This window comes from Schistocerca americana, chromosome 2 (assembly GCF_021461395.2).
Source record: "Schistocerca americana isolate TAMUIC-IGC-003095 chromosome 2, iqSchAmer2.1, whole genome shotgun sequence".
Lineage (NCBI taxonomy): Eukaryota > Metazoa > Arthropoda > Insecta > Orthoptera > Acrididae > Schistocerca > Schistocerca americana.
In genome coordinates this window covers 1,022,434,755-1,022,462,640 of record NC_060120.1, presented here as the reverse complement: position 1 = coordinate 1,022,462,640, position 27,886 = coordinate 1,022,434,755, and the positions used below count along the sequence as shown (strand labels likewise).

At 42.8% G+C, this 27,886-nt stretch overlaps 1 protein-coding gene across 1 annotated transcript in view; it reads right to left on the bottom strand.

Moving 5' to 3' along the window:
* LOC124596398 (dehydrogenase/reductase SDR family member 11-like) overlaps positions 1–27,211 on the bottom strand; it is a 39,806-nt gene extending 12,595 nt beyond the window's left edge. The window contains exons 1-4 of the mRNA XM_047135525.1: positions 26,992–27,211; positions 11,760–11,922; positions 8,024–8,153; positions 385–514 (exon numbers count right to left, since the gene is read on the bottom strand). Of these exons, the coding sequence (XP_046991481.1) occupies positions 385–514; positions 8,024–8,153; positions 11,760–11,922; positions 26,992–27,129 (561 nt within the window). The 5' untranslated portion in view covers positions 27,130–27,211. The remainder of the gene's footprint in view (positions 1–384; positions 515–8,023; positions 8,154–11,759; positions 11,923–26,991) is intronic.
* Between the last annotated feature and the right edge of the window lie 675 nt (positions 27,212–27,886).

Here is a 27,886-nt window from a genome sequence, read left to right as displayed (position 1 = left end):
AGTTACTTCCCTTTCCTTTCCTGTCCTATCTCCCTGCTCCACCTTCAATTTAAGTAAGATTTATCACGGTTGAAGGTTCCGCATGGTGTCTGTTCTTTCTGACATATCCGAAAGATCAGACACCTTGCATTCATGTGTTTTAATTTTACTTGTGAATTTTTGCCTTGATTTTTAGAACCAGAGTATTTTTAGATAATCAGTGCAGGCTACTAGACACTTTACTACGCATAACTGGAACGTAAGTATTCAGACAATTTACGAAAAATAGGCTGAATGAAAGAACAGAGTCGTAACAATGATGATATGCAAGTATCACTAACGAGAAGGAGTTAGCACTCCCCTGCTGGTCCGTCAGACATGTGCCACACACAATGGATGACTTACCCCAACTCGTATCTTGCTGCCCCTGGCGACCAGGTCTTTCCTCAGCCCTTCGAGGAGTATTTTGACGGCATGCTTGCTGGAGCTGTACATCGCAAAACCGTCTATAGACGGTAGTATGTGTCCCGCAAGACTGAAAATTACAGAATAGTTTACAATATTAGAAAAATGCTGCAACATCACAGATGAGTAGCACATCAGTAAATGAGGCCCAATTTTGGATGATTAAACTCAAGTAATAATATACCAATGAAACATACGTCTGCTATTTGTTGCCTATTTCGTAATGTCCTACTTCACCACTCATCTACGCAATCTTTCTTCTATTCCTCCTTTTACTATCTAATTTTCTTACTTTACATGTGGAAAGGGCCTTATCGACCATACGCCTGCTCTATGAGCCTCTTCCACTTCTGTTTGTCCAATGCACTGTTTGTCCAGTTGCTGTCGCTGTTCATCCTAGTTGTGTCCTCCCGAATGTCATCCCGCCATCTGATTCTGGGTCTCCCTCTTCCTCTTGTTCCATCTATTGTTCTGCTGAATGCCATTCTAGGTAGTCTATTCTCTGTCATTCTTGCTATATGACTTGTCCAATTCAACCTTCTCCTCTTGAGCACTTCGACGATGTTACGGTGTTTGTATCGCCCTCTTAATTCTTCATTTCTTCTTATTCTCCATTGCATGTTATTTTCGTCGTATACAGGTCCAAAAATTTCCCTTAGTACTTTCCTTTGGAATATTATCAGTTTTTCTTCATCTTTCTTTCTAAATATTAATGTTTCACATCCCTATAACATCACAGGTATAATGGTCGATTAATATAAGCGGATTTTGAAGTTACTGCTGAGTGATCTTTTTCATAGAATTTTGATGAAACTAAAAATTGTCTTGTTTGCTGTTGATAACCGGGCGTCTGTTTCTATATATGTTCTGTTGTTATTAATAAAAATACTTCCTAAGTACTTGAAGTGGTCAACAGTCTTGAAATTGCATCCATCTACAGTCAGAGGTGCATCTTTTCTGGTTTTCTTACTTATGGGCAGTTGTTCTGTCTTTTCTTCATTAACATGTAATCCTGTTTTCTCAGGAATTTTGTAGTAATTTTGCATCATTCTGATTAATTCTCTTTTGAAACTACTTATTAGTGCTACATCATCTGCATAGGCAAGTCTTGTAATGTTCACATCCTGTAGCTGGATCCCTTGTGGACTGGTTTTAGAAAATTCTCTATCGATCGTCTCTAGGACAAAGTTAAAAAAATAGGTGAAATGGCATCCCCTTGTCTCAGTCCAGTGTATACCTTAAAATCTTCAGTTTCTCCTACCGGTGTCTTTATGCGACATAAAGTTTCATCTATACACATTTTAACTAATCTGATTAATTTTGATGGTATTTTAAATTCCTTCATTAATAATCTACGAATAATATGTGAACATCTAAATTGAATTCCCACGACTTCTCAGTTACTTGTCTTAGGGTGAATATCTAATGTGGATCTGTTTCTGCGCAAACCGCATTGGTAGTCCCCAATCAGTTTTTCTGTTATTGGTATCAGCCTGTTTAGTAGGCAGCTCGATAATATTTTGTAAGTGACTGTAATTTTCTACTTTCCTTAAATTGGAACCAGCGCATTAATCAGTACTGATGATTTTCCGTATTACAATTGACTAATTCTAGGCCATGTTATTAAGCTTCGTGGCCTTAGTATTTCATACCACTGACATTAATAAATTCCATGTACTTCACGTTGAATTTCTGTCATATTTTCCAGTGGATACTTTTGTATTCCACCAGGTAGCAATCATTAAATGTTCATGCACCGAACCTGGATCATCCTCACTGACTTCTGAAAGTAATAACCGCGACACAGTGTCATAATGAGACCGAAATTCCCTGTGACAACAACGTTGTGCAAGATGCTACCGGTCTCTTTGGTGCATCAAATCATATTAAAAACTCGGGTTTTCTGTCATTACCTCCAGCATATTCACCGTAAGTAACTGCCTGTTGACGAGCCAAGAAGGCTGTAAACACTTCAAACGCGCCATAGTTACACACGGTGCAGTAACATTAATGCGATCACCTGTCAAAAGCCTGAATAATCACCTGTTGCAGAGCGGACCACTTCGGGACGTGCAGGAACTGAGTGAAACTCTAGAAGGTACTGACTGCGGTATGGAGCCATGTCGACTTGAGTGCCGTGTCCAGCTGCGCTAGGATTCTCGGAGTGGGATCCATGGAGCTAACAGCCCGATCGAGGTGGTCCCGTAGATTCCAGATTATGTTTAAATCGGGACGGGTTCGATGACCGAGGGAGTACGATAAATTCATCCTGATGCTTCTCGAACCACGCCCGTACACTGCGGGCTGTGCGACACGTTGCATTGTCGTACTGGTAGATGCCATTGTGCCGACGAAAAGCAAACCACATATAGCGATTCTAGGATGGCTGCCGATACTTGTGTTAATTCTTTGTGCCTTCCAGAATGATGATATCGCCCAAGGAATGCCACGAGAAGCATTCCCCAGACCATAGCGCCTGCAGGGTGTTTGCTTTCAGACGTTTCATGTCGTACACGTCAAGGGCGATCTGATTGATAGAACAAAAAACGTGATTGGTCCGAAAAGGCCACCAGTCACCACTTAGTGGGCTCCCAGTTCGGCACAGGCGTGCCAATGCCAGCCTTCGTCGGCGATGGACAGCAGCCTGAGTGGGTGCATGAAACGGGCGCCTGTTACAGACTCCCACATGCAACAACGTCTGCTAAATGTTCGTTGAGAAGACACTGTTGGTAACCCCTTGGCTCATCTAGCAAATCACTTGATCAACAGTCGCACATCTAGTCGCTTATACACAAATCCATTTGCCTCTGTCATCTGTGGCCCATAGCGCAACACAGTTGCCTCGATGCAGGTTTTGGATAGCGCCATTTTGCCATGCACGGTTTACTCTAACCACGGAGGACGACAAACAATTTACAAATTTAGCCGTTTCGGAAATGCTTCCATCCTTGGCCCGAAAGTCCATGATTGTGCCAATTTGGACGTCAGGCAAAACTCGCCGTTTCCGCATTACGACACGCTTTATATACCCTCCAGTGCCAGAACTGCCACCTGCCGTCTGTCAGTTGTTATTGCGTTGCGCGCTGACATCGAGCATGAACTATGGTTGACTGGACCGTGTAATTACTGTTATGGTTACTTCCGCTTTGGTCAAACTTCCAAGTTCTCTATTCACTGTGACCCGTTATACTTTCCGATATCACCGCTACCAAGATTCCACACAATGAGGGTTTTACGTACCTTCTATTCCAATAACAAAGAAAGCAGGTGTTGACAGATGTGAAAATTACCGAACTATCAGTTTAATAAGTCACAGCTGCAAAATATTAAAGCGACTTCTTTACAGACGAATGGAAAAACTGGTAGAAGCCGACCTCGGGGAAGGTCAGTTTGGATTCGGTAGAAATATTGGAACACGTGAGGCAATACTGACCTTACGACTTAACTTAGAAGAAAGATTAAGGAAAGGCAAACCTACGTTTGTAGCTTTTGTAGACTTAGAGAAAGCTTTTGACAATGTTGACTGGAATACTCTCAAATTCTAAAGGTGTCAGGGGTAAAATACAGGGAACGAAAGGCTATTTGCAATTTGTACAGAAACCAGATGGCAGTTATAAGAGTCGAAGGGCATGAAAGGGAAGCAGTGGTTGAGAAGGGAGTGAGACATGGTTGTTGCCTCGGCAGTTATAAGAGTCGAAGGGCATGAAAGGGAAGCAGTGGTTGAGAAGGGAGTGAGACATGGTTGTTGCCTCTCCCCAATGTTATTCAATCTGTATATTGAGCAAGCAGTAAAGGAAACAAAAGAAAAATTCGGAGTAGGTATTAAAATCCATGGAGAAGAAATAATAACTTCTAGGTTCTCCGATGACATTGTACTTTCGTCAGAGACAGCAAAGGACTTGGAAGAGGAGTTGAACAGATTGGACAGTGTCTTGAAAGAAGGATATAAGATGAACATCAAGAAAATCAAAACGAGGATAATGGAATGTAGTCGAATTAAGTCGGGTGATGCTGAGGGAATTAGATTAGGAAATGAGACACTTAAAGTAGTAAAGGAGTTTTGCTATTTGGGGAGCAAAATAAGTGATGATGGTCGAAGTAGAGAGGATATAAAATGTAGACTGGCAATTGCAAGGAAATCGTTTCTGAAGAAGAGAAATTTGTTAACATCAAGTACAGATTTAAGTGTCAGGAAGTCGTTTCTGAAAGTATTTGTATGGAGTGTAGCCATGTATGGAAGTGAAACATGGACGATAAATAGTTTGGACAAGAAGAGAATAGAAGCTTTCGAAATGTGGTGCCACAGAAGAATGCTCAAGATTAGATTGGTAGATCACATAACTAATGAGGAGGTATTGAATAGAATTGGGGAGGAGTTTGTGGCGCAGCTTGACAAGAAGAAGGGAACGGTTGGTAGGACATGTTCTGAGGCATCAAGGGATCACAAACTTAGCATTGGAGGGCAGCGGGGAGGGTAAAAATCGTAGAGGGAGACCAGGAGATGAATACACTAAGCATATTCAGAAGGATGTAGGTAGCAGTAAGTACCAGGAGATGAAGATTTCACAGGATAGAGTAGCATGGAGAGCTACATCAAACCAGTCTCAGGACTGAAGACCACAACAACAACAACAAAATGTTAGCACTAATAACTGAGGCGCCATCCTCCTCTCTATCGGTTAAACATTGCCTTTGAACTGGCTTAAAAGACGTAATAGGACGGGTAAAAACTGTTTGCATCGATATAACCATCAAAATTCTGCATTACGTGCTCTGCTTTAGTGTGCTAGATAGCGATCAGTTCAGCTTTAGGAAAAGAAAAGGCACGAGAGAGGTAATTCTGACGTTGCTGTTAATAATGGAAGCAAGACTAAAGAAAAATCAAGACACGTTCATAGGATTCGTCGACCTGGAAGAAGAGTTCGACAATGTGAAATAGTGCAAGATGTTCGAAATTCTGAAGAAAGTAGGGGTAAGCTATAGGGAGAGACGGGTTCATATACAATATGTACAACAACCAAGAGGGAATAATAAGAGTGGACGTCCAAGAACGAAGTGCTCGTATTGAAAAGGGTGTAAGACAAGAATGTAGCTTTTCACCACTACTGTTCAATCTGTACATCGATCAAGCAATGATGGAAATAAAAGAAAGGTTCGGGAATGGAATTAAAATTCAAGGTGAAAGGATATCAAAGATACGATTAGCTGATGACATTCCTATCTAGAGTGAAAGTGAAGAAGAATTACATGATCTGCTGAACGGAATGAACAGTCTAATGAGTACATAGTATGAACTGAGAGTAAATCGAAGAAAGACGAAGGTAATGAGGGTCATGAAGTAGATGAAGTTAAAGAATTCTCCTACCTAGGCAGTAAAAAAGACAGTAACGGACAGAGCAAGGAGGACATCAAAAGCAAACTAGCAATGCCAAAAGGGCATTCGTGGCCAAGAGAAGTCTACTAATACCAAATATCGGCTTCAATTTAAAGAAAAACTTTCTGAGAATGTACGTCTGGAGTACAGCATTGCATGGTAGTGAAACACGGACTGTGGGAAAACCGGAACAGAAGAGAATCGAAGCATTTGAGATGTGGTGCTACAGACGAAGGTTGAAAATTAGGTGGACTGGTAAGATAAGGAATGAGGAGGTTCTGCGCAGAATCGGAGAGGAAAGGAACATGTAGAAAACACTGATAAGGAGAAGGGACAGGATGATAGGACATCTGTTAAGGCATGAGGGAATGACTTCTATGGTTCTAGAGGGAGCTGCAGAGGGCAAAAGCTGTAGAGGAAGACAGAGATTGGAATACATCCAGCAAATAATTGAGGACGTAGACTGCAACTGCTACTCTGAGATGAAGAGTTTAGCACAGGAGAAGAATTCTTGGCGGGCCGCATCAAACCAGTCAGAAGACTGACGACGAAAAAAAAAAGTGACACCATAGAGCACAATCACTCAGAACAGTGCACTGCTCTTTACACATGTACCTTAGATTTACCGATAAAAAACAGAGGGACAGTACGTGATAAGATTTATGCAAGTCACCTCGGCTATTGCGTATATTTGTTGAGCTCTGCCATATTTTAAGCCTCCTTGACGATTGTCAATTGAGAAAACTATATAGTTGTTTACAAGTAATCCTGTCCAGTTTTGACTGTTCCTTCTTTTTGGAGGCTTTTCTTGTATGTATTACTAAACACGATTTTGCGCGTTTAGAGAGTGGTACGTGTTTTCTCTGACACTTCTCCATGAGATGATTTCTGCTGCTATCTCGCACTTATGGCAACAGGTACTCACTAGGTGTGAGAAGCACAGTAAGATGTTCTTCACACCTTCGCAAAAGCAGTACCAAAACTATGGCTCCTGGACTGCAAGCTATTAAAGAGTGTGTTTCGGCTGCCCCGAGCGATGTCGTCTTATGCACCCCGCAATGTTATACCCGGCCTTCGAAAACCAAGTGTGCGATTTTCATATTCTCTCGCCCGCTGCACTCAAACTATTAACCCTACAGAAAAAATGAACACTATCTTCTTGTAGGAAATTTAAAGGAGTAATATTTTGTACTGGGCCACGTTTTCGCTGGAGGTCGCAGTTCTTAAAGAGAAACGTTCAACAGTGACCTTCAAACGCAACCAACCCACAAACCCATCCCTCACCACTTAGGATTTCTAGCACGTTTTTCGTGACACTCCGCTACCACTACCGCCACCACTGTACAAAAATTTCTGAACTTTTCCCGAAATTTGACCTTTTTTGGAGTCTTTTGATTGGGCTACTGAGCCACCAGCACATTCTCCTACTTTGTTAACGTTATTAATTTAAACGTTCCGCAAGGGTAATGAAAGAAAATGAGTTTTGTAAACGTTACACTAAAACTCATTACGTTGACAATTCGATCCAGACTTAACTTTTACAAGCATAGCAGTTTCTCAGTCAAAAGGCCTGATTAATAAAACAATTTAATTGTTTATTTTAAGCTGTTAAAAGACACAAGACTTTTAGTTAAAATTACACAAACGTCAGTTTTACAATTTGTAAGTGCTTCACTACACCGGTGGCGTAATGCTTCACTACACCGGTGGCGTAATAAGGCCAATCAATCAAGACTATAAAAAAGGTCAAATGTGGGAAATAATTCAGGCAGTCGTAAATTTTTATACGTGGTAGGAGGGGGTGCCATTAACAATGTACTAGAAACGATGATGGGTAGTGTTTGAGTGTGGGAATCAAGATCCGCTTCAAGGTCATTTTCGTACGTTTTTCTTAAATAACTCGAAAACCACGGCCTCCAGGGAAAAGTATTCCAGTACAGAATTGAATGACATTAAATTTCTTACACAAAGGCGCTACTAATTTTTTCTGTACGACTACTAGCTGGCACTAAGCAAGCGAGAGAATATGAAAATCTTGCACATGGTTGTTGACAGCCAGATTTAACATCGCGGGGGGTATAAAACAACATCAGTAGGGGCAGCTTAATCGCACTGTGTAACTACAGAAACAACATTGTCAGTTGAAATACAGAAATGGATGAAACTATCAGCACGATGGTGACACAGGATCGGCCACAGACCCACCTGTTGATGTGGATGATGAAGCCGTCGTCGACGCCCCTGCCCAGCATGTCCTGCACGGCCTCCCTGGTGCAGATGCTCAGACCCAGCACGTTCACGTCCAGGATGTACTTCCAGTCTTCCGTCTTGCCGTCTGTTCATGAAAACAGACAGACGACACAAGAATCGTTACCGCTTTTTTTTTTTTTTAATTCAGGAAACTTACATCAAGAAACAGTCAGGCAACATATTGCTACATCCCTCATAAACTATTTCACTTTGCACGCTGACCCACCGACGTTTGTTCTCCTTCTGCGCGATTTTGAATGGTACTTTAAATGGCGGTAAACCATAATGGAACGTAAGGTACCCACCACTACACACCATAACGTGGCTTGCGGAGTGTAGATGTGACTGTAAGTATAGTGCAAATCACAGATTAGAGTTGAGGACTCCCTCGAATAATGTCACTGAGCGTCCATGGAATGAGATTAACCTGTGCATAACTGGACTATGGCCTCCTTCAACACGATGTAAGTCTCCGTGGTAGTTAACACAAGATTACAGAATACACGTCGAAATGTGAGGAAGTCCCTTCCGTTTTATCATTTTTTACCAAACTGGTCGTGTTTATTAAATACCGTTGACATCGTTTCTTCTTGAGCATACTATTTTTTTTTTTTTTTTTTTTTTTGCTACCTTAGGAACATTTTTTTACGTCTTTACAGAAACAGTGTAAAATGAGGTTCAAATAATGAAATTTTCACTCTACAACTGAGTGTGGGCTGATATGAAACTTCCTGTTAGATTAAAACTGTGTGCCGGACTTTTGCCTTGCGTGGGCAAATGCTCTACCACAGAGCTACCCAGGCACAAGAGCTTCTGTGAAGTCTGGCCGGTAGTAGGTAAGATACTGGTGGAAATAAAGCTGTAATGACGGACTGCGAGTCGTCCTGGGGCTGCTCAGTGGTAGAGCAGTTGCCAACGGAAGGCAAAGGTCCCAAGTTCGAGTCTAGGTCCGGTTAACATGCCACAAAGTTTCGTATCTGTGCACCCTCCGCTGCAAAGTGAAAATTTCATTCTGGAAACATCCTCCAGGCTGTGGCGAAGCCATGACTTCTCCTCAACATCCTTTCTTTCATGAGTGCTAGTCTTGCAAGGTTCGCAGGAGAGCTTCTGTGAAGCTTGGAAGTTTGGTGGATGAGATACTGGACTTACGAAACTGGCTACCACCCACTGGGGTTGTCGATTCGTGACTGATGTGGGTCTCCTGGACCAACAGTGCAGATGTCGGCAACGCAGGCTCTGCGATTGACTTGTTACACCTTTGTTCGGTGTACACATGTCGGGTACGTCTGACAATGGTGCAAGCAGTCTTGAAATCAATCGTACTACACCAAAATTCTTTTCCTGATTATTCGTAGCCTGAAACTTCCTGGCAGATTAAAACTGTGTGCCCGACCGAGACTCGAACTCGGGACCTTTGCCTTTCGCGGGCAAGTGCTCTACCAAATGAGCTACCGAAGCACGACTCACGCCCGGTACTCACAGCTTTACTTCTGCCAGTACCTCGTCTCCTACCTTCCAAACTTTACAGAAGCTCTCCTGCGAACCTTGCAGAACTAGCACTCCTGAAAGAAAGGATATTGCGGAGACATGGCTTAGCCAGAGCCTGGGGGATGTTTCCAGAATGAGATTTTCACTCTGCAGCGGAGTGTGCGCTGATATGAAACTTCCTGGCAGATTAAAACTGTGTGCCCGACCGAGACTCGAACTCGGGACCTTTACCTTTCGCGGGCAAGTGCTCTAGGCTACAACTGCTATTCGTAACCTCTTTTCATACAGACCAATGGTTTTCAAACTTTTCTGGTCCACAACACGCTTCACCTGAACAAAAGCACTCAGGGCTTCTTTTGTACACGACATCTGACTTGAACTGTGGGATAAATCAATTGAAGTTTAGAAAAAATGAGCAAGAGTATTTTTGTCTTTATTAACTCTTAACGTATCACATTTTATTCAACTTTTAATGTTATTACATCTTATTCCTGGAACGATGTCAACGGGAAAAATGAGCTTACTTCTTCGTAAGGTTTCAAATCTCGGCACAAGGTTGCAAACTGCGTCTCGTATCTCTTTCCCCACGTTCATACGCGATCTGTATTTCGTGTCGATGACTGTCAATGCTAAAAATATACCTCCCATAAGTAGGATGTTGCATAAGAAATCAAAACATATACAACCTTGTTATCTTTCTGCTTCACCAAGCTCCAAAACTCAAGCAGTGATGAGGAAACGAACTTCCATTTCATTGTAGAGTCTAAAGAAATATCGATAAGTTAGTTGCTCTTGATTTTCGGTGATAAGTGTCGATGGAAGTTCAGCACTAAAAGCATCTTTCATCTACTTCTCGAAAGTACGTCCGAAAGCCTGACAAGGTTCAGTTAAATTAACCACAAACGTAGACACTCAACTAAAAGTCAGTGTCTTCTAAAACGTTTGAAGAGAACGTAAAATGTAATGTATATCTTTATCATCCAGCTTTTTCCTTCCACAGCGGTAGTTTCTTTCTGAAAGCTGAAATTTTGTCTAAGAGTTGCCAATTGTCGGTATCAGTACCCTAGTTGAACTGAGTTTTTCAAAGATGTCATAGAGATACGCTAGCTTCAAAACAGTCACTGTCTACGAACTTCTAGAATCTCATGCGTTTCTCCTGAAGACAGTAAGATTCAAGTTCGTTGCTGAGATCATACATACTTTTCGACACATTACCACGTGAAAATGGACAACTTACATCCTTAACGAAGGACAGAGAAGTATTATTGAAATTATAGCTGAAGCACTTGAAGCTTCATTCCCGGTAATCTGAATCCTTGGTAGGTATCTCCTTTTATTATGCCTAGATGCAATACTTTATTTCATCAACAAAGCAGTCTCGTCAATAAAGAAAGTGTGAGCGAGAAATAATAAGGTATGAAATCAATGAAACAGACGCCTATATGCTATGTAAATCCGTAAAACGCTTACGATTTCCATATATTTTCCTAAATAAAAGATGAATCAAATAAAAGCAAACACGTTAATTAAGTTGTATTAGTAGACAGTGTTCTGCCATGTGTCTAGTGTACCTCGGAGCAAGTAAAGTTTCCTGGCCGGTGGTTCAATCTAGGATCCGATTTTTGGGTCACACGAAGGAATGTCCACTAGAGACTGTCACAAGGAATTTCTGGAGTTTGGTACACTACAGTCTGGTCGGACACAGAGGCGTCAGTGGTCCTTCCGAAATCGTCTTGCAGTGCATGGGCCTTCACGTGGGGTTGTAACGCGTCGGCGACCATATCCAACTCGTCTTGTGTACAAACCTGTCTCCCTACAGGGCGTGAATAACCTATGGATGGAGAGGCTTTGATATCAGCAACAACACGACTGAGTCCACCCTTTTTGGATCAAACAGACTGCCCTTGCAACTTGCACTGCATTAAGGTGTCGTATTGCCTGTGCTTGATTGAATACTTTGTCCAAAAATGACAACTGCCATCTGTGTAGTGCGCTAGAAAACACTGGGACAGTGGTGCTCACTTCCTTCTCAGGACACTGTAATGCATAGCTCAGCCAACATATGACCACAGGTGCCGCCTGTATCAAAACAGATTTAACACACCGGCAATAGATACAGGTTCCTCTAATTCTTTGGAACAGGGTACATTGGCACTTTCATACACTCTTAAATAAGTGACATAAGATAATGTGAAACTCTTACCTATAAGGCTGGCAGTCGGGAATACACCAGCGTTGTTGATGAGGACGTCGACGCCACCCAGGTTGTCCTTGACCCACTTGAAGGCAACCAGGATGCTGGCTTCGTCGCTCACATCCCCGGCAATCGCGTGCAGTTTCCCTGGCGCGTCCTTGAGTGCCAGTTCCTGTGGTGTAGCAAAAACATCTTGCTATACAGAGCGTATCGAAAGGTATGTTACAGGGCGTGGCGGTTGGTAGATGGGTACTATGTGATCACATTTCGCTAGCAAACGTATGCTCGAAACCACTTCGTTTGCGTGCTAGCGTCCCTGAAATGTGGAGGAGGACGAAGACAGTTTGGACAATAATAGCTAGGCAAGGAGTAAAGGAGACAAAGTACACTACTGTCAGTAAACACCAGCTTAAGAGACTTACAAAACGCTCTCAACATGACCACCACCATCTTCGATACATTTTTAGCATAGCCTGATGATATCTTGCCCAACCCTTCTACAGATGTATTGCATATCGCGGGTGACACAACTGGAATATCACATTCAAAAACTATTTACAAACACTCAGACTGGCTGTATCGAAAAACGTTGTGTTTTGCGGGATGTCCAGCTCAGAGGAAAACCATTGTCACTAATACCTGATTTTAATTGCTTAATTGCCTGTTTATGAACACTGTTTCAAAAATTGGAAGTATTTGCAACTAGCAAGGTCTGGTCAAATTTCTACACGGATCCTTCGTCCAGGCAATGTTTCGCTACCGCCGATTCTTCCGGCAGTTGTAGCCTAGTATGATCGCTATGTTCCAAGCACCTGTCCTGAACTGTGCGAATCGAACAGGATAATAGTACCCAGAATGAAATTTTTACTCTGCAGCTGAGTGTGCGCTGATATGAAACTTCCTGGCAGTTGAAAACTGTGTGCCGCAATATCCTTTCTTTCAGGAATGCTAGTCCTGCAAGATTCGCAGGAGAGCTTCTGTAAAGTTTTAAAGGTGGGAGATGACGTACGGTCCGGCACACAGTTTTAATCTGTCAGGAAGTTTCACGATTATAGTATAATGTAAAGTAGATGGCACATGACAGCTAGTGCCCTGGAATGGTCCCGCCAGTATTACAGTAAAGCGAGCTGTACTGGTACCAGCCGCAATACAGAATTTTGTTTTGTTGTGCCCGCGCTGTAAAAATATCACGAAAATCGTGGTTATCAAAAATTTTACGTAATGCTGGGAACGTTCGCAATCACATGCAGAGTAAAACACTAGAGACTAGACTGCACTAAGAGCGAGAGATTTGCTTTCACTATTTCCTTCTTTTCATGTATGCAAGATGCATCAAAAGGTATATTACAAGGCGTGATGGTTGGTTGTTACGTACCATATGAGCATATTTTGCTGATAAACATGTGTTAGAAGACGCCTCGTTTGCGTGCTAACATCTCTGAAGTGTGGAAGAGGACGTAGATAGTCTGGACCACACAAGCTAGGAAGTAGCAAAGGAGAGTGACTTCGTAGGCTTTCCCGGCGTAATAATTCTTCATAGTCTCCTCGGGTTTTCTGCTGGATACTGAAATTAACGTGATTAGATATTTCGATGATCCATCTGTCCGCCGTCTTCAGTAAAATGCTGCTGCTGAGTCACGCTGAAAACTGCTGTCAAGGCTGCCAATCGTCGTCCTCACTTGGCTAATATCGTGTAGGGCCCCCGCGAGCATGCAGAAGTACCGCAACACGTGGCATGGACTCGGCTAATGTCTGAAGTAGTATTGGAGGGAACTGACACCCTGAATCCCGCAGGGCTGTCCATAAATCCGTAAGAGCACGAGGGTCTGGAGATCTCTTCTGAACAACACGTTGCAAGGCATCCCAGATACGCCCAATAATGTTCATTTCTGGGTAGTTTGATAGCCAGCGGAAGTGTTTAAACTCAGACGAGTGTTCCTGGAGCTACACTGTAGCAATTCTGGGCGTTTGGGGCTTCACATTGTCCTGCTGGAATTGCCCAAGTCCGTCGGGATACACAACGGACATGAATGGACGCAGGTGATCAGGCAGGATACTTACGTACGTGTCACCTGTCAGTGTCGTATCTACACGTATCAGCGGTCCCATACCACTCCAACTGCCCACGCCCCACACAGCCTCCACCAGCTTGAACAGTCCCCTGCTGACATGCAGGGTTCATAGATTCAAGAGGTTATCTCCATACCCGTACACGTCAATCCGCTCGATACAATTTGGAACGAGACTCGTTCGACCAGTAACATGTTTCCAGTCATCAGCAGTCCAATGACGGTGTTGGAGGGTCCAAGGCAGGGGTAAAGCTTTGTGAAGCGCAAATGTGTGTGAAATCTTATGGGACTTAACTGCTAAGGTCCTCAGTCTCTAAGCTTACTACTTGACCTAGATTATCCTAAGGACAAACACACACACCCATGCCCGAGGGAGGACTCGAACCACCGGGACCAGCCGCACAGTTTATGACTGCAGCGCCTCAGACCGCTCGGCTAATCCCGCGCGGCTGTGTCGTGCAGTCATCAAGGGTACACAAGTGGACCTTCGGCCCCGAAAGCCCATATCGATGATGTTTCGTTGAGTGGTTCGCACGCGAATTATCGGAAGGGTTGCACGTCACGGTGAACAATTCTCTTCAGTCCCGTTCTTGCAGGATCTTTTTCCGGCCGCAGCGATGTCGGAGATTCAATGTTCTACCGGATTCCTGATATTCAAGGAGCACTTGTCAAATGGTCTTACGTGAAAATCGCTACCTCGGAGATATCTGTATCCCATCGCTCGTGCGCCGACTATAACAACACGTTCAAATTTCACTCATATCTCTATAACCTGCCATTGTAGCAGCAGTAACCGATCTAACGACTGCGCCAGACTAGGCGTTGCCGACTACAGCCCCGTATTCTGCCTGTTTACATATCTGTGTATTTGAATACGCATGCCCATACCAGTTTCTTTGCTGCTTCATTGTATATAGGCCTCTGTACCGTACTCGGCGCATATGTCGCCCACTAGGGGTAGAGTCTTTGATTAGACGTCTCGTCCCAGGTTGGAACTAATGCACTGCTTAAATTCTGATAAAAATCGTCAACAATGGCGGCTGGAGACTTCTGGTGTAAGAAGTCACCCTCACTCCACCAGCGACTTTGTTCATAGAGGACGGAGGAGCGCTCAGATTTTCAGGGCAACCTCTTGCCCTCGAAGTGGGAAACTGCCCCTAAAAGGCAAAAGAATCAGCAATGATCATCGGCGTTCGGATCCAGAAAACAATTCAAAATACTGCATTAAAGACACTTTATGTATATCCATACTTCATGTGCCATGTATGCGAATATACTGTTAACAAAAATCTGGTATTGTTTGTTCAGAAATCTTAAATTTCCGAAAGTTCTTCACCGATTGCTTCGAAATTTTGAGACCACGTTGCATTCGAATACGGCTGTTTTCATATACCAATATTTTAAATGTATATAATACATAAATAAATACGTAATGTAAAAAGGAGAAATGTATTACCAAAAATCTCGAAAAGTTCTTGATCGTTTTACTTGAAATTTTTACACACTAGTTTAATGAATATTCGAATGAACATAGGCTATATATTTCAATATAAATAATCTATAAATCTGTATACATAAAGTTTATAATAGTTAAACGTCATTAGCAAACTGGAAAGTTGTATCAATGGCTTATCGGATATTGGTTTGAATACTACTACAGATTCTGAATTTGCAACAATAAATAAGATCAACCAGAAGGGAAAAGAAGAGATGAATAGAGTCTTGGGAGAGAATGGACATAGAAAGCGGAAAGGAGAAAATGGACAGAGAAGGGGGTAGAAGGAGATGGAGACAAAGGGACAGGAGAAGATGAACATAGAAAGGGGGCACTACATCTACATCTACACCTACATCTACGTGATTACTCTGCTATTCACAATTAACTGCCTGGCAGAGGGTTCAATGAACCACCTTCAAGCTCTCTCTGTATCATTCCACTCTCGAACGGCTCTCGGGAAAAACGAGCACTTAAATTTTTCTGTGCGAGACCTGATTTCTCTTACGTTATCGTGATGATAATTTCTCCCTACGTAGGTGGGTGCCAACAGAATGGAGAAAACTGGCGATTGAAATGCAATGGGAAGATTCCGTCGCAACGAAAAACGCCTTTGTTTTAATGACTGCCATTCCAATTCATGTATCATGTCTGTGGCACTATCTCCCCTGTTTTGCGATAATACAAAACGAGCCGCCCTTCTTTGAACGTTTTCGATGTCATCCGTCAGTCCCACCTGTTGCGGATCCCACACCGCACAGAAATACTCCAGAATATTGCGGACAAGCGTTGTGTAAGCAGTCTCTTTGCTAGACCTGTTGCACCTTCTAAGTGTTCTGTCAATGAATCGCAGTCTTTGGTTCCAGATTTGTGTGACTTAACGCGTAATCGAAACTTAGCGGATTTGTTTAGTACTCATGTGAATAAATTCACACTTTTCTTTATTCAGGATCAATCGCCACTTTTCACACCATACAGATATCTTATCTAAATCATTTTGCAATTCGTTTTGGTCAACTGATGACTTTACAAGACGGTAAATCACAGCATCAAAATAATCTAAGAGGGCTACTCAGAAAGTCTCCTATGTCGTTAATATAGATCAGGAACAATAGAGGGCCTATAACAGTTCCTTGTGGAACGCCGGATATTACTTCTGTTTTACACGATGACTTTCCGTCTATTACTACGAAATGTCACCTTTCAGACAGGAAATTACGAATCCAGTCGCAAAATTGAGGTGATATTCCATAGGTACGTAATTTGGTGAGAAGACGCTTGTGAGGGATGGTGTCGAAATCCTTCTGGAAATCTAAAAATATGAGATCAATTTGACATCCCCTGTCGATAGCACTCATAGCACTCATCGTTTCATGGGTATAAAGGGCTAGTTGCGTTTCGAAAGAACGATATTTTCTGAATCCGTTCTGACTATGTGTCAATAAATCGTTTTCTTCGAGGTACTTCATAATGTTCGAATACGGTATATGTTCCAAAACCCTACTGCAAATCGACGTTAGTGATATGGGCCTGTAACCAGTCTTTCGGTACTGATCTTTCTCTGAGCGAGCGGTTGTATATAATTGCTATTGTATCATCATACTCTGAGAGGAACCTGACTGGTATACAATCTGGACAGGAGGTCTTGCCTTTATTGATTTCAACTGCTTTGATACACCGAGGATATCTACTTCTATGTTTCTCACCTTGGCAGTTGCTCTTGATTGGAATTCAGGAATATGTACTTCGTCTTCTTTGGTGAAGGAGTTTCGCAAAACCGTGTTTAATAACCCTGCTTTAGTGGCACTGTCATCAGAGAGTTTACCGTTGTTATCACGCAGTGAAGGTATTGCCTGCGTCTTGCCACTGGTGTGCTTTATATATGAGCAGAATCTCTTTGGGTTTTCTGCAAGATTCCGAGACAGAGTTTCATTGTGGAAATTATTAAAAGCATCTCGCATTGAAGCAGGCGTTATAATTCGAACTTCTGCAAAACTTTACGAATCTTGGGGAGTTTGCGTTCTTTTAAATTTGGCATGCTTTTTTCGTTGCTTCTGCAACAGCGATCTGACCCGTTTTCTGTACTCTGGGGACTCAGTACCATCACTTATTAATTTATGTGCTATATATCTCTCAACTGCCGTCGATACTATCTTTTGAAATCATTCCACATCTTTTCTACGATTACGTGATCAGATCGGAAGGAGTGGAGACTGTCTCTTAAAAAGGTGTTAAGAGAATTTTTATCAGATTTTTTAAATATATGTACTTTGAGCTTCTTTTTGATGGTTGTGGGTGTTACGGTATTCAGCCTAGCAGCAGTTGTGGTCGCTAATCCCTGTATTCGTCATGATACTCCCTATTTGTCCAGGACTGTTTGCTGCTAAGAGGTCAAGTAAGCTTTCGCAACCATTTACGCTTCAAGTGGGCTCATGGAGTAGCTGTTCAAAATAATTTTCTGAGAAAGCATTCAGTACAATTTCGGATGACTTTTTATGCCTGCTGCCGGCTTTACAGGTATAATTTTTCCAGCATATCGAGGGCAGATTGAAGTCGACACCGACTATAATTGTATGAGTGGGGTATTTGTTTGAAATGAGACCCAAGTTTTCTTTGAACTGTTCAGCAGCTATATCTTTTGAGTCGGGTGTCGGTAAAACGATTCAAGTAATAGTTTAGTCCGATTGTCAAGTATAACCATAGTTCGCAGGAACAATCTAATTTCATTACAAGGTAAACTACATCTGACAGCAGTAAATACTCCACCATCAACTGTGTTTAATCTATCCCTTCTGCTCACTGTTAGGTCTTTTGAAAAAATTTCGGCCGAACTTATTTTCGGCTTTACCCAGCTTTCCGTACCTATAACTATTTGAGCTTCAATGATTTCTATTAGGGCTTGGAGCTCTGGTTCATTCCCAACACAGCGACAACAATTTACAACTACAATACCGATCGTTTCTACAACTACCTTACTGTGTTTTATCTGCCCCCTCTTAGACGGACGCTCCTTCTGTGGTTTCCTGAGACCCTCTGACCTAAAAACCGCCCAGTCCCTTCCACACAGCCCCCGTGTAGATGATGGACAGGGGGCAGGAGGCGATGAAGGAGGAGAAGAAGATGGTCAGACAAAGGAGGGAGGAAATGGTGGCCAGAGAGAGGGGGGGGGGGAGGAGAAAGAGATGGACAGAGGCAGGGGAGAGAAGGAGATTAGGACGTATATCCACTTGCCATACAAAAAACGTGTCCTTCCTCTTCTCTTTCTCTTTACATTTAACCAGACTGACTAACAGCAACGTATGGCCAGCAACAGCTACGTAGTTCAGTAATAAATGTTGCCAGCGTGAAATTAGTATAATAATTTATGCATGCTCAATATAGAAAATATAATGGGAGCAGGATTTTCTACGAATAGGGAGGTAGGGCAGAGAGTTACCTACTGCCAGTAGTTCAGTGATAGGTTTGTCTTATCAGAACTGATAACAAACCAACACTAGGAGTTCATATTGATGTTACAATCTGAAGAGACCGAGAAAGTATACAAGTATATCGAGCAGGTAATTCAGTATGTAAAGGGAGGTGAAAATATAATAATACTGGGAACTGGAAAGAGGTAGTAGGGTAACGAACAGAAGACAGAGTTATGGTAGATATTGGGCTTGATAGTAGGAGTGACAGAGGAGAGAGCCTAATTGAGTTCAACAGTCAGTTTCAGTTAGCAATAGCGAATACACTGTTCTAAAATCACAAGAGGTATACTTGGAAATGACGAAGACACTTGGAGATTCAAGCAGGATTATATCGTGGTCAGACAGAAATTCCGAAATCGGATATTAGTTTTGTAAAGTGCAACCAAGAGTAGACATAGACACAGATCAAAATTCAGAGTAGACTGAACTATAGGAGAATAATCAGGAAGAACTGATGTGGAAAGAAGTGAGATACTTAAATATTGAGGAGTGACGATGTGCATTTGAAGTTGTTCAAAAATGTTCAAATGTGTGTGAATTCCTAAGGGACCAAACTGCTGAGGTCATCGGTCCTAGACTTTTTAATTTAACTTACGCTAAGAACAACACACACACACACACACACACACACACACACACACACACACACACACACACATGCCCGAGGGAGGACTCGAACCTCCGGCAGGAGTGCTCGCGCAATCAGTGGCATGGCGCCCCTAACCGCGCGGCTATTCCGCCAGGCGAAATTTTTCAAGACAGTAGACACTGCACTAATGAATATTAGAGAGCACAGTTGAACGGAAATAGACATGTCTAAAACAGGGCAAACAGGGAAGATGGAGTAAGTAGTAAAGGTAAAAGGAAGTTAACGGTGAAAAAATATTTCAATTGAGCAAAACAAGAAGGAAATACAAAAATGCGCTGGCAAAGACAGGATTAAAGTAATATAATTCACTTAGGAATGAAATAAACATAAAATGCTAGGCGGCTAAGGCAAACCCGCCTGCAAGGAAAATGTAAAGAAACAGAAACGCAGGATGCGTGTGATGTCCTTAGGTTAGTTAGGCTTAAGTAGTTCTAATTTCTAGGGGACTCATGACCTCAGATGTTAAGTCCCATAGTGCTCAGAGCCATTTGAACCATTTGAAACAGAACGACAACTTATCCCGGAAGAACACAATTAGCTTATAGGAAAGTCAAAACACTTTTGGTAAAATTAGAAGTAAAGCAGCGAACATTAAGAGTGCAGGAAGAATTTCTCAGTTAACCACAAGGGAGAGAGTTAGTAGGTTGGAAGAGTACACTGATGGCCTCTACGAGGGTAGGAACTGTCTGATGACGTGACAGAAAAAAATTGGGAGTCGATATGGAATACATCTACATCTACATTTATACTGCACAAGCCACCCAACGGTGTGTGGCGGAGGGCACTTTACGTGCCACTGTCATTACCTCCCTTTCCTGTTCCAGTTGCGTATGGTTCGCGGGAAGAACGACTGTCTGAAGGCCTCCGTGCGCGCTCTAATCTCTCTAATTTTATATTCGTGATCTCCTCGGGAGGTATAAGTAGGGGGAAGCAATATATTCGATACCTCATCCAGAAACGCACCCCCTCAAAACCTGGTGAGCAAGCTACACCGCGATGCAGAGCGCCTCTCTTGCAGAGTCTGCCACTTGAGTTTATTAAACATCTTCGTAACGCTATCACGGTTGTCAAATAACCCTGTGACGAAACGCGCCGCTCTTCTTTGGATTTTCTCTATCTCCTCCGTCAACCCGATCTGGTACGGATCCCACACTGATGAGCAATACTCAAGTATAGGTCGAACGAGTCTTTTGTAAGCCACCTTCTTTGTTGATGGACTACATTTTCTAAGCACTCTCCCAATGAATCTCAACCTGGTACCCGCCTTACCAACAATTAATTTTATATGATCATTCCACTTCAAATCGTTTCGCACGCATACTCCCAGATATTTTACAGAAGTAACTGCTACCAGTGTTTGTTCCGCTATCATATAATCATACAATAAAGGATTCTTCTTTCTATGTATTCACAATACATTACATTTGTCTATGTTAAGGGACAGTTGCCACTCCCTGCACCAAGTGCCTATCCGCTGCAGATCTTCCTGCATTTCGCTACAATTTTCTAAAGCTGCAACTTCTCTGTATACTACAGCATCATCCGCGAAAAGCCGCATGGAACTTACGACACTATCTACTAGGTCATTTATATATATCGTGAAAAGCAATGGTCCCATAACACTCCCCTGTGGCACGCCAGAGGTTACTTTAACATCTGTAGACGTCTCTCCATTGATAACAACATGCTGTGTTCTGTTTGCTAAAAACTCTTCAATCCAGCCACACAGCCGGTCTGATATTCCGTAGGCTCTTACTTTGTTTATCAGGCGACAGTGCGGAACTGTATCGAACGCCTTCCGGAAGTCAAGAAAAATAGCATCTACCTGGGAGCCTATATCTAATATTTTCTGGGTCTCATGAACAAATAAAGCGAGTTGGGTCTCACACGATCGCTGTTTCCGGAATGCATGTTGATTCCTACATAGTAGATTCTGGGTTTCCAAAAACGACATGATACTCGAGCAAAAAACATGTTCTAAAATTCTACAACAGATCGACGTCAGAGATATAGGTCTATAGCTTTGCGCATCTGCTCGACAACCCTTCTTGAAGACTGGGATTACCTGTGCTCTTTTCCAATCATTTGGAACCTTCCGTTCCTCTAGAGACTTGCGGTACACGGCTGTTAGAAGGGGGGCAAGTTCTTTCGCGTACTCTGTGTAGAATCGAATTGGTATCCCGTCAGGTCCAGTGGACTTTCCTCTGTTGAGTGATTCCAGTTGCTTTTCTATTCCTTGGACACTTATTTCGATGTCAGCCATTTTCTCGTTTGTGCGAGGATTTAGAGAAGGAACTGCAGTGGGGTCTTCTTCTGTGAAACAGCTTTGGAAAAAGGTGTTTAGTATTTCAGCTTTACGCGTGTCATCCTCTGTTTCAATGCCATCATCATCCCGGAGCGTCTGGATATGCTGTTTCGAGCCACTTACTGATTTAACGTAAGACCAGAACTTCCTAGGATTTTCTGTCGAGTCGGTACATAGAATTTTACTTTCGAATTCACTGAACGCTTCACGCATAGCCCTCCTTACGCTAACTTTGACATCATTTAGCTTCTGTTTGTCTGAGAGGTTTTGGCTGCGTTTAAACTTGGAGTGAAGCTCTCTTTGCTTTCGCAGTAGTTTCCTAACTTTGTTGTTGTGCCATGGTGGGTTTTTCCCGTCCCTCACAGTTTTACTCGGCACGTACCTGTCTAAAACGCATTTTACGATTGCCTTGAACTTTTTCCATAAACACTCAACATTGTCAGTGTCGGAACAGAAATTTTCGTTTTGATCTGTTAGGTAGTCTGAAATCTGCCTTCTATTACTCTTGCTAAACAGATAAACCTTCCTCCCTTTTTTTATATTCCTATTAACTTCCATATTCAGGGATGCTGCAACGGCCTTATGATCACTGATTCTCTATTCTGCACTTGAAGAGTCGAAAAGTTCGGGTCTGTTTGTTATCAGTAGGTCCAAGATGTTATCTCCACGAGTCGGTTCTCTGTTTAATTGCTCGAGGTAATTTTCGCATAGTGAACTCAGTATAATGTCACTCGATGCTCTGTCCCTACCACCCGTCCTAAACATCTGAGTGTCCCAGTCTATATCTGGTAAATTGAAATCTCCACCTAAGACTATAACATGCTGAGAAAATTTATGTGAAATGTATTCCAAATTTTCTCTCAGTTGTTCTGCCACTAATGCTGCTGAGTCGGGAGGTCGGTAAAAGGAGCCAATTATTAACCTAGCTCGGTTGTTGAGTGTAACCTCCACCCATAATAATTCACAGGAACTATCCACTTCTACTTCACTACAGGATAAACTACTACTAACAGCAACGAACACTCCACCACCAGTTGCATGCAATCTATCCTTTCTAAACACCGTCTGCACCTTTGTAAAAATTTCGGCAGAATTAATCTCTGGCTGCAGCCAGCTTTCTGTACCTATAACGATTTCAGCTTCGGTGCTTTCTATCAGCGTTTGAAGTTCCGGTACTTTACCAAAGCAGCTTCGACAGTTGACAATTACAATACCGATTGCTGCTTGGTCCCCGCATGTCCTGACTTTGCCCCGCACCCGTTGAGGCTGTTGCCCTTTCTGTACTTGCCCAAGGCCATCTAACCTAAAAAACCGCCCAGCCCACGCCACACAACCCCTGCTACCCGTGTAGCCGCTTGTTGCGTGTAGTGGACTCCTGACCTATCCAGCGGAACCCGAAACCCCACCACCCTATGGCGCAAGTCGAGGAATCTGCATCCCACACGGTCGCAGAACCGTCTCAGCCTCTGATTCAGACCCTCCACTCGGCTCTGTACCAAAGGTCCGCAGTCAGTCCTGTCGACGATGCTGCAGATGGTGAGCTCTGCTTTCATCCCGCTAGCGAGACTGGCAGTCTTCACCAAATCAGATAGCCGCCGGAAGCCAGAGAGGATTTCCTCCGATCCATAGCGACACACATCATTGGTGCCGACATGAGCGACCACCTGCAGATGGGTGCACCCTGTACCCTTAATGGCATCCGGAAGGACCCTTTCCACATCTGGAATGACTCCCCCCAGTATGCACACGGAGTGCACATTGGTTTTCTTGCCCTCTCTTGCTGCCATTTCCCTAAGGGGCCCCATTACGCGCCTGACGCTGGAGCTCCCAACTACCAGTAAGCCCACCCTCTGCGACCGCCCGGATCTTGCAGACTGAGGGGCAACCTCTGGAACAGGACAAGCAGTTATGTCAGGCCGAAGATCAGTATCAGCCTGAGACAGAGCCTGAAACCGGTTCGTCAGACAAACTGTAGAGGCCTTCCGTTCAGCCCTCTGGAATGTCTTTCGCCCCCTGCCACACCTTGAGACGACCTCCCACTCTACCACAGGTGAGGGATCAGCCTCAATGCGGGCAGTATCCCGGGCAACCACAGTCGTAGTCCGATCGGGGGATGCGTGGGACAAGCTGGCCGTCCCCGACAAACCCCCATCCGGACCCCCACAGTGATGCCCATTGGCAACAGCCTCAAGCTGTGTGACCGAAGCCAACACTGCCTGAAGCTGGGAGCGAAGGGATGCCAACTCAGCCTGCATCCGAACACAGTAGTTGCAGTCCCTATCCATGTTAAAAACTGTTGTGCAAAGAACGTCTGAACTAATCTACAGAGAGCGCAAACTAATCGACACAAAATTTAAACGGTTATTAAAATACAAGGTTGCCTAGTAAATGCAGTAATGCTGCTACTTGCGCACTGCTGACGCACTGCTCGGCGGCGGAAGGAGACTACGCGACTTTACACTATTTAGGTACTAAAACGCGATGCTACGACTCTCAAATACTATAATACGCCCGAAATTTATGAATTAAACAATGCAAGTACCAAAAACACGCAAAGAAATTAAGAATTAAACTATGTAACAAATGAGTGAGCTAGGAGTATACGACTTGCTGCTGCAACTGCTTATCCAACGGCGGCAGGGAACACATGGGTCATCCCGTATTAGAGTTAGCATAGCTCTGGATGACTTGGGGTCAAATAAGGCGTAAAGCTTAGATAACATTCCTTCAGAATTTCTGTTGCAACCAAAAAATCATTCAGTGTGATCTGTAGAGTACGTGAGGCTGAAAGCATGCAATCACACTTTCTGGAAAATGTCTTCCACGCAATCCCGAAGACTGCAAGGGCGAGTAACCGTGAGAACTATTGCACAATCAAAGTAACAACTAATACATTGATTGTGCGATAGTTCTCGCGGTTACTCGCCCTTGCAGTGTTCAAAAAGTTCAAGTAACAACTAATACATAGAAGTTGCTCAGAAGAGTAATAAACTGAAGAAGGGAAAAAATTGACGATCTGTTAGATGACGACCAGTTCATGTTTTTGGAAGGGTAAAGTTGCCAGAGAGGCAGTTCTGAAGTTTTGCCAGGCAATGCAAGTAAGACTGAAGAAAAATCAAGATACCTTGATCGGATTTGTCTACCTAGAAAAAGCGTTCGATAATGTAAAAAAGTGCAAGACGTTCAAAATTCTGAGAAAAATAGGGGAAGCAGGATAATACGCAGTACGCGTAAAAACCAAGAGGGAAAAATAAGCATAAAAGACCAAAAACCATGTGCTCAGATTAAAAAGCGTGTAAGAAATATGTGCAGTATTTCATCCGTACTACTCAATCTGTATAAAACAGAAGCAATGATGAAAATAAAAGATTAGTTCGGGAGTTGGATTAAAATTCGAGGCGAAGTAATATTATAGATACAGCAGTTACAAGGAGGGAATCACCTCCTCGATCTTCAGTTTACAGACCTATGAAGCAGGAAATTGCAAGACCACAATCTGGGGACCTACATTTCCTCGCGCTTCTACCCTCCGTCCACGCCACCTCTACCCTGTTAAAGCCCCAGAGCGCAGTTTATCCCTTAATACGGCTCTATCGTGCTTGGACGTGGTACAGACATTTAATATTTCTTCTTGACCTTCTTCATTTAGCAGTAAACATTAATTTTATACTATTGAAATACTACCTTTAACCCTTTCGCGGTTGAAATTTATTTAGGATATATTTGAGAAATAAAAGGACAAAACCTGTCTTCCATTGTGATGAATAATACACATTCACACTTTCACAACAAAAAATATTTTAAGCTGGCCGACTTTCTAAATGAAGTGGGAGACACTTGTCCCACGAACCAAACTAGATCCAAGTTTCCATGTGAGCTTAGTTACTTAAGAGTTAAATATTTCATTTTTGAATGATTTTATCAGAATGGCAACGATGGAAAGAAGTACAAAAAAATCAGTACCAAAACACATTTATTTTCCTGATAATGAAAAACATGATATATTGCATCAAAGTTTTCAACATAACATTTGAAGATGGCTTTGACATTCCACACCCCAATGTTTTTTACATTCTACGAGGTTTTCTGGGGCGTATATATGGCCCACTACATACGAATTACGTCAAAACCAGCAGAATTGCTGAGGAGTGTAGTAACATTTCCAAAGAATGTCTGTAATGCATAAGGACACACAATTAGTTATTTCGACATTCTTGGAATTGAGAAAATAGTGATTTGAACTGACGTTCGTGCAACAGATACACTATAAACACTCGCCGCCCCATTTGATCGTTCACAGCCTTCTACATATCAAACCGCTGTTCCACAGAATTTTTTTCTAATTTCTGAAGACATCTCCCTACATGCTAACACTAGATACATACGAGATATAGACGTCCCAAAACTCGAAACTGCACGTTTCTATACCATCAACCACGAAAGAGTTAATAATCTTCGACTGTTTTATAAATTATAGAGCGCAGCAATCAGTCGTCCTTTTTTTGTAGGTTTTATTAGGCAAATCCAGATTTCGGCTAGCGCCTAGCCATTATCAATGCACTATTTTCTTATCTCGTTGCATGTTAGTTCCCTGTTGTTCGGGCGTCAGTCACAGTTCTTTGAATACTACTCTAGCGAACTAACATGCATCGAGATTAGAAAATAGTGCATTGATAATGGATAGGCACTAGCCGAAATCTGGATTTGCCTAATAAAACCTACAAAAAAAGGGCGACCGATTGCTGCGCTCTATAATTCATAAATCACATAACAGTCACAGAGTGCACCCACTTTCCTAATAGAGGGTAACCTGAATCTTCGGCTGTTTCCTTCCCTGAAACGCGAAAACTATTAATCCTAGAGAAAATGTGAACAAGACCTTTTTGTAGTAAATTGACGGCAGGTTAAATTCATACTCGGAAATATTTACGGTAGATGCCGCAGTTTTCAAGTTATAATATCGACAGCCTCACTCTACACCAATGGTCATGAAAAGCGGTATCCTTACACAAATGTTGTTATAGCCGAGTGCTTTCATTTCACCACTGTCTATATGTCCTCACTGCATTGTTTGTCACAATTCTGTTTCGACATTTACATGTCCTACATCTAATATTACGCTAGAGAGCCACTGTACCTTCTTACATAAAAATGACCAGTAGCTTCACCACAGTGCATAGAGTTACGATTTAAACGTTTTGTTGATAACAGAAGTGTTACCCCGAATATACTACAGTGCTGTAGAATCCTTACCTTAACTTTTTCGACCCTCCTGGCCATTCCCACGACGGTGAGCCCATGCTTCAGCAGCGCCTGCACTATAGCTGCACCGATGCCTGCGCTGGCGCCAGTAACCAGTGCGACGCGTCCCTTGTATTTCTCGATGCCCATGGCTGTGTGATCGGTCTCACCGGCTCAGCTGTGCGGCTAGCTACACGAGTCTGCGGAAACTGCAAACAGTCCCGCAGGTACCGCCGTTTTATCTGCGCAACGCTAAGTGTATTGCGTCACCTGTTAAGTCCACTGGCTCTGTGTGGCCAGCAGAACACTCACGCACTGCCTCGGCGCATTAGCAGATTTAGCGACGTCATAATTCCTGCGTCATGCAAACTTGTCTTTCTATGGCGTCTAACAATACGTTTCGTCTAACTGACAGATTGCCGGGTCACTTGAGTCGTAAAGAGACGTATAAACGTTTTGATAAGTAACGAAGTATATTAGTAGTGGGGAGAGCTTTTGATCAACTTCATTTTCAAGTAGTTGTTAATAACATTATCGTTTTGCTGATTCTGAGTTCCTTCGTTTGTAGCAAAGCAAGCTGGGACACATTTCTATTTTGTTTTGTTACTCGCCTCCTTAAATGACATTTTTTTTCCTTCTTACTTGTCATTAGTTGTTACTGAGAGATGTGTCATAAGATAAAGCTGTCATTCTGTAGCTCCGAGTACAAGGCCAGGCCCAACTTTGCTAAAATACCTTAGTCAGAAAATTTTCCTAATTAATTTGAACCATTTCAAGTATCTAGTTTCGTTAAAGCTCTATTCCGTTAACTGATAGTAATTATTTTCTATTCCAGTCAGATTGATGACATGTAAATAGATTAACTACTACATTACTAGTGAAGTTAGGCAAATAACCAACAGAAATC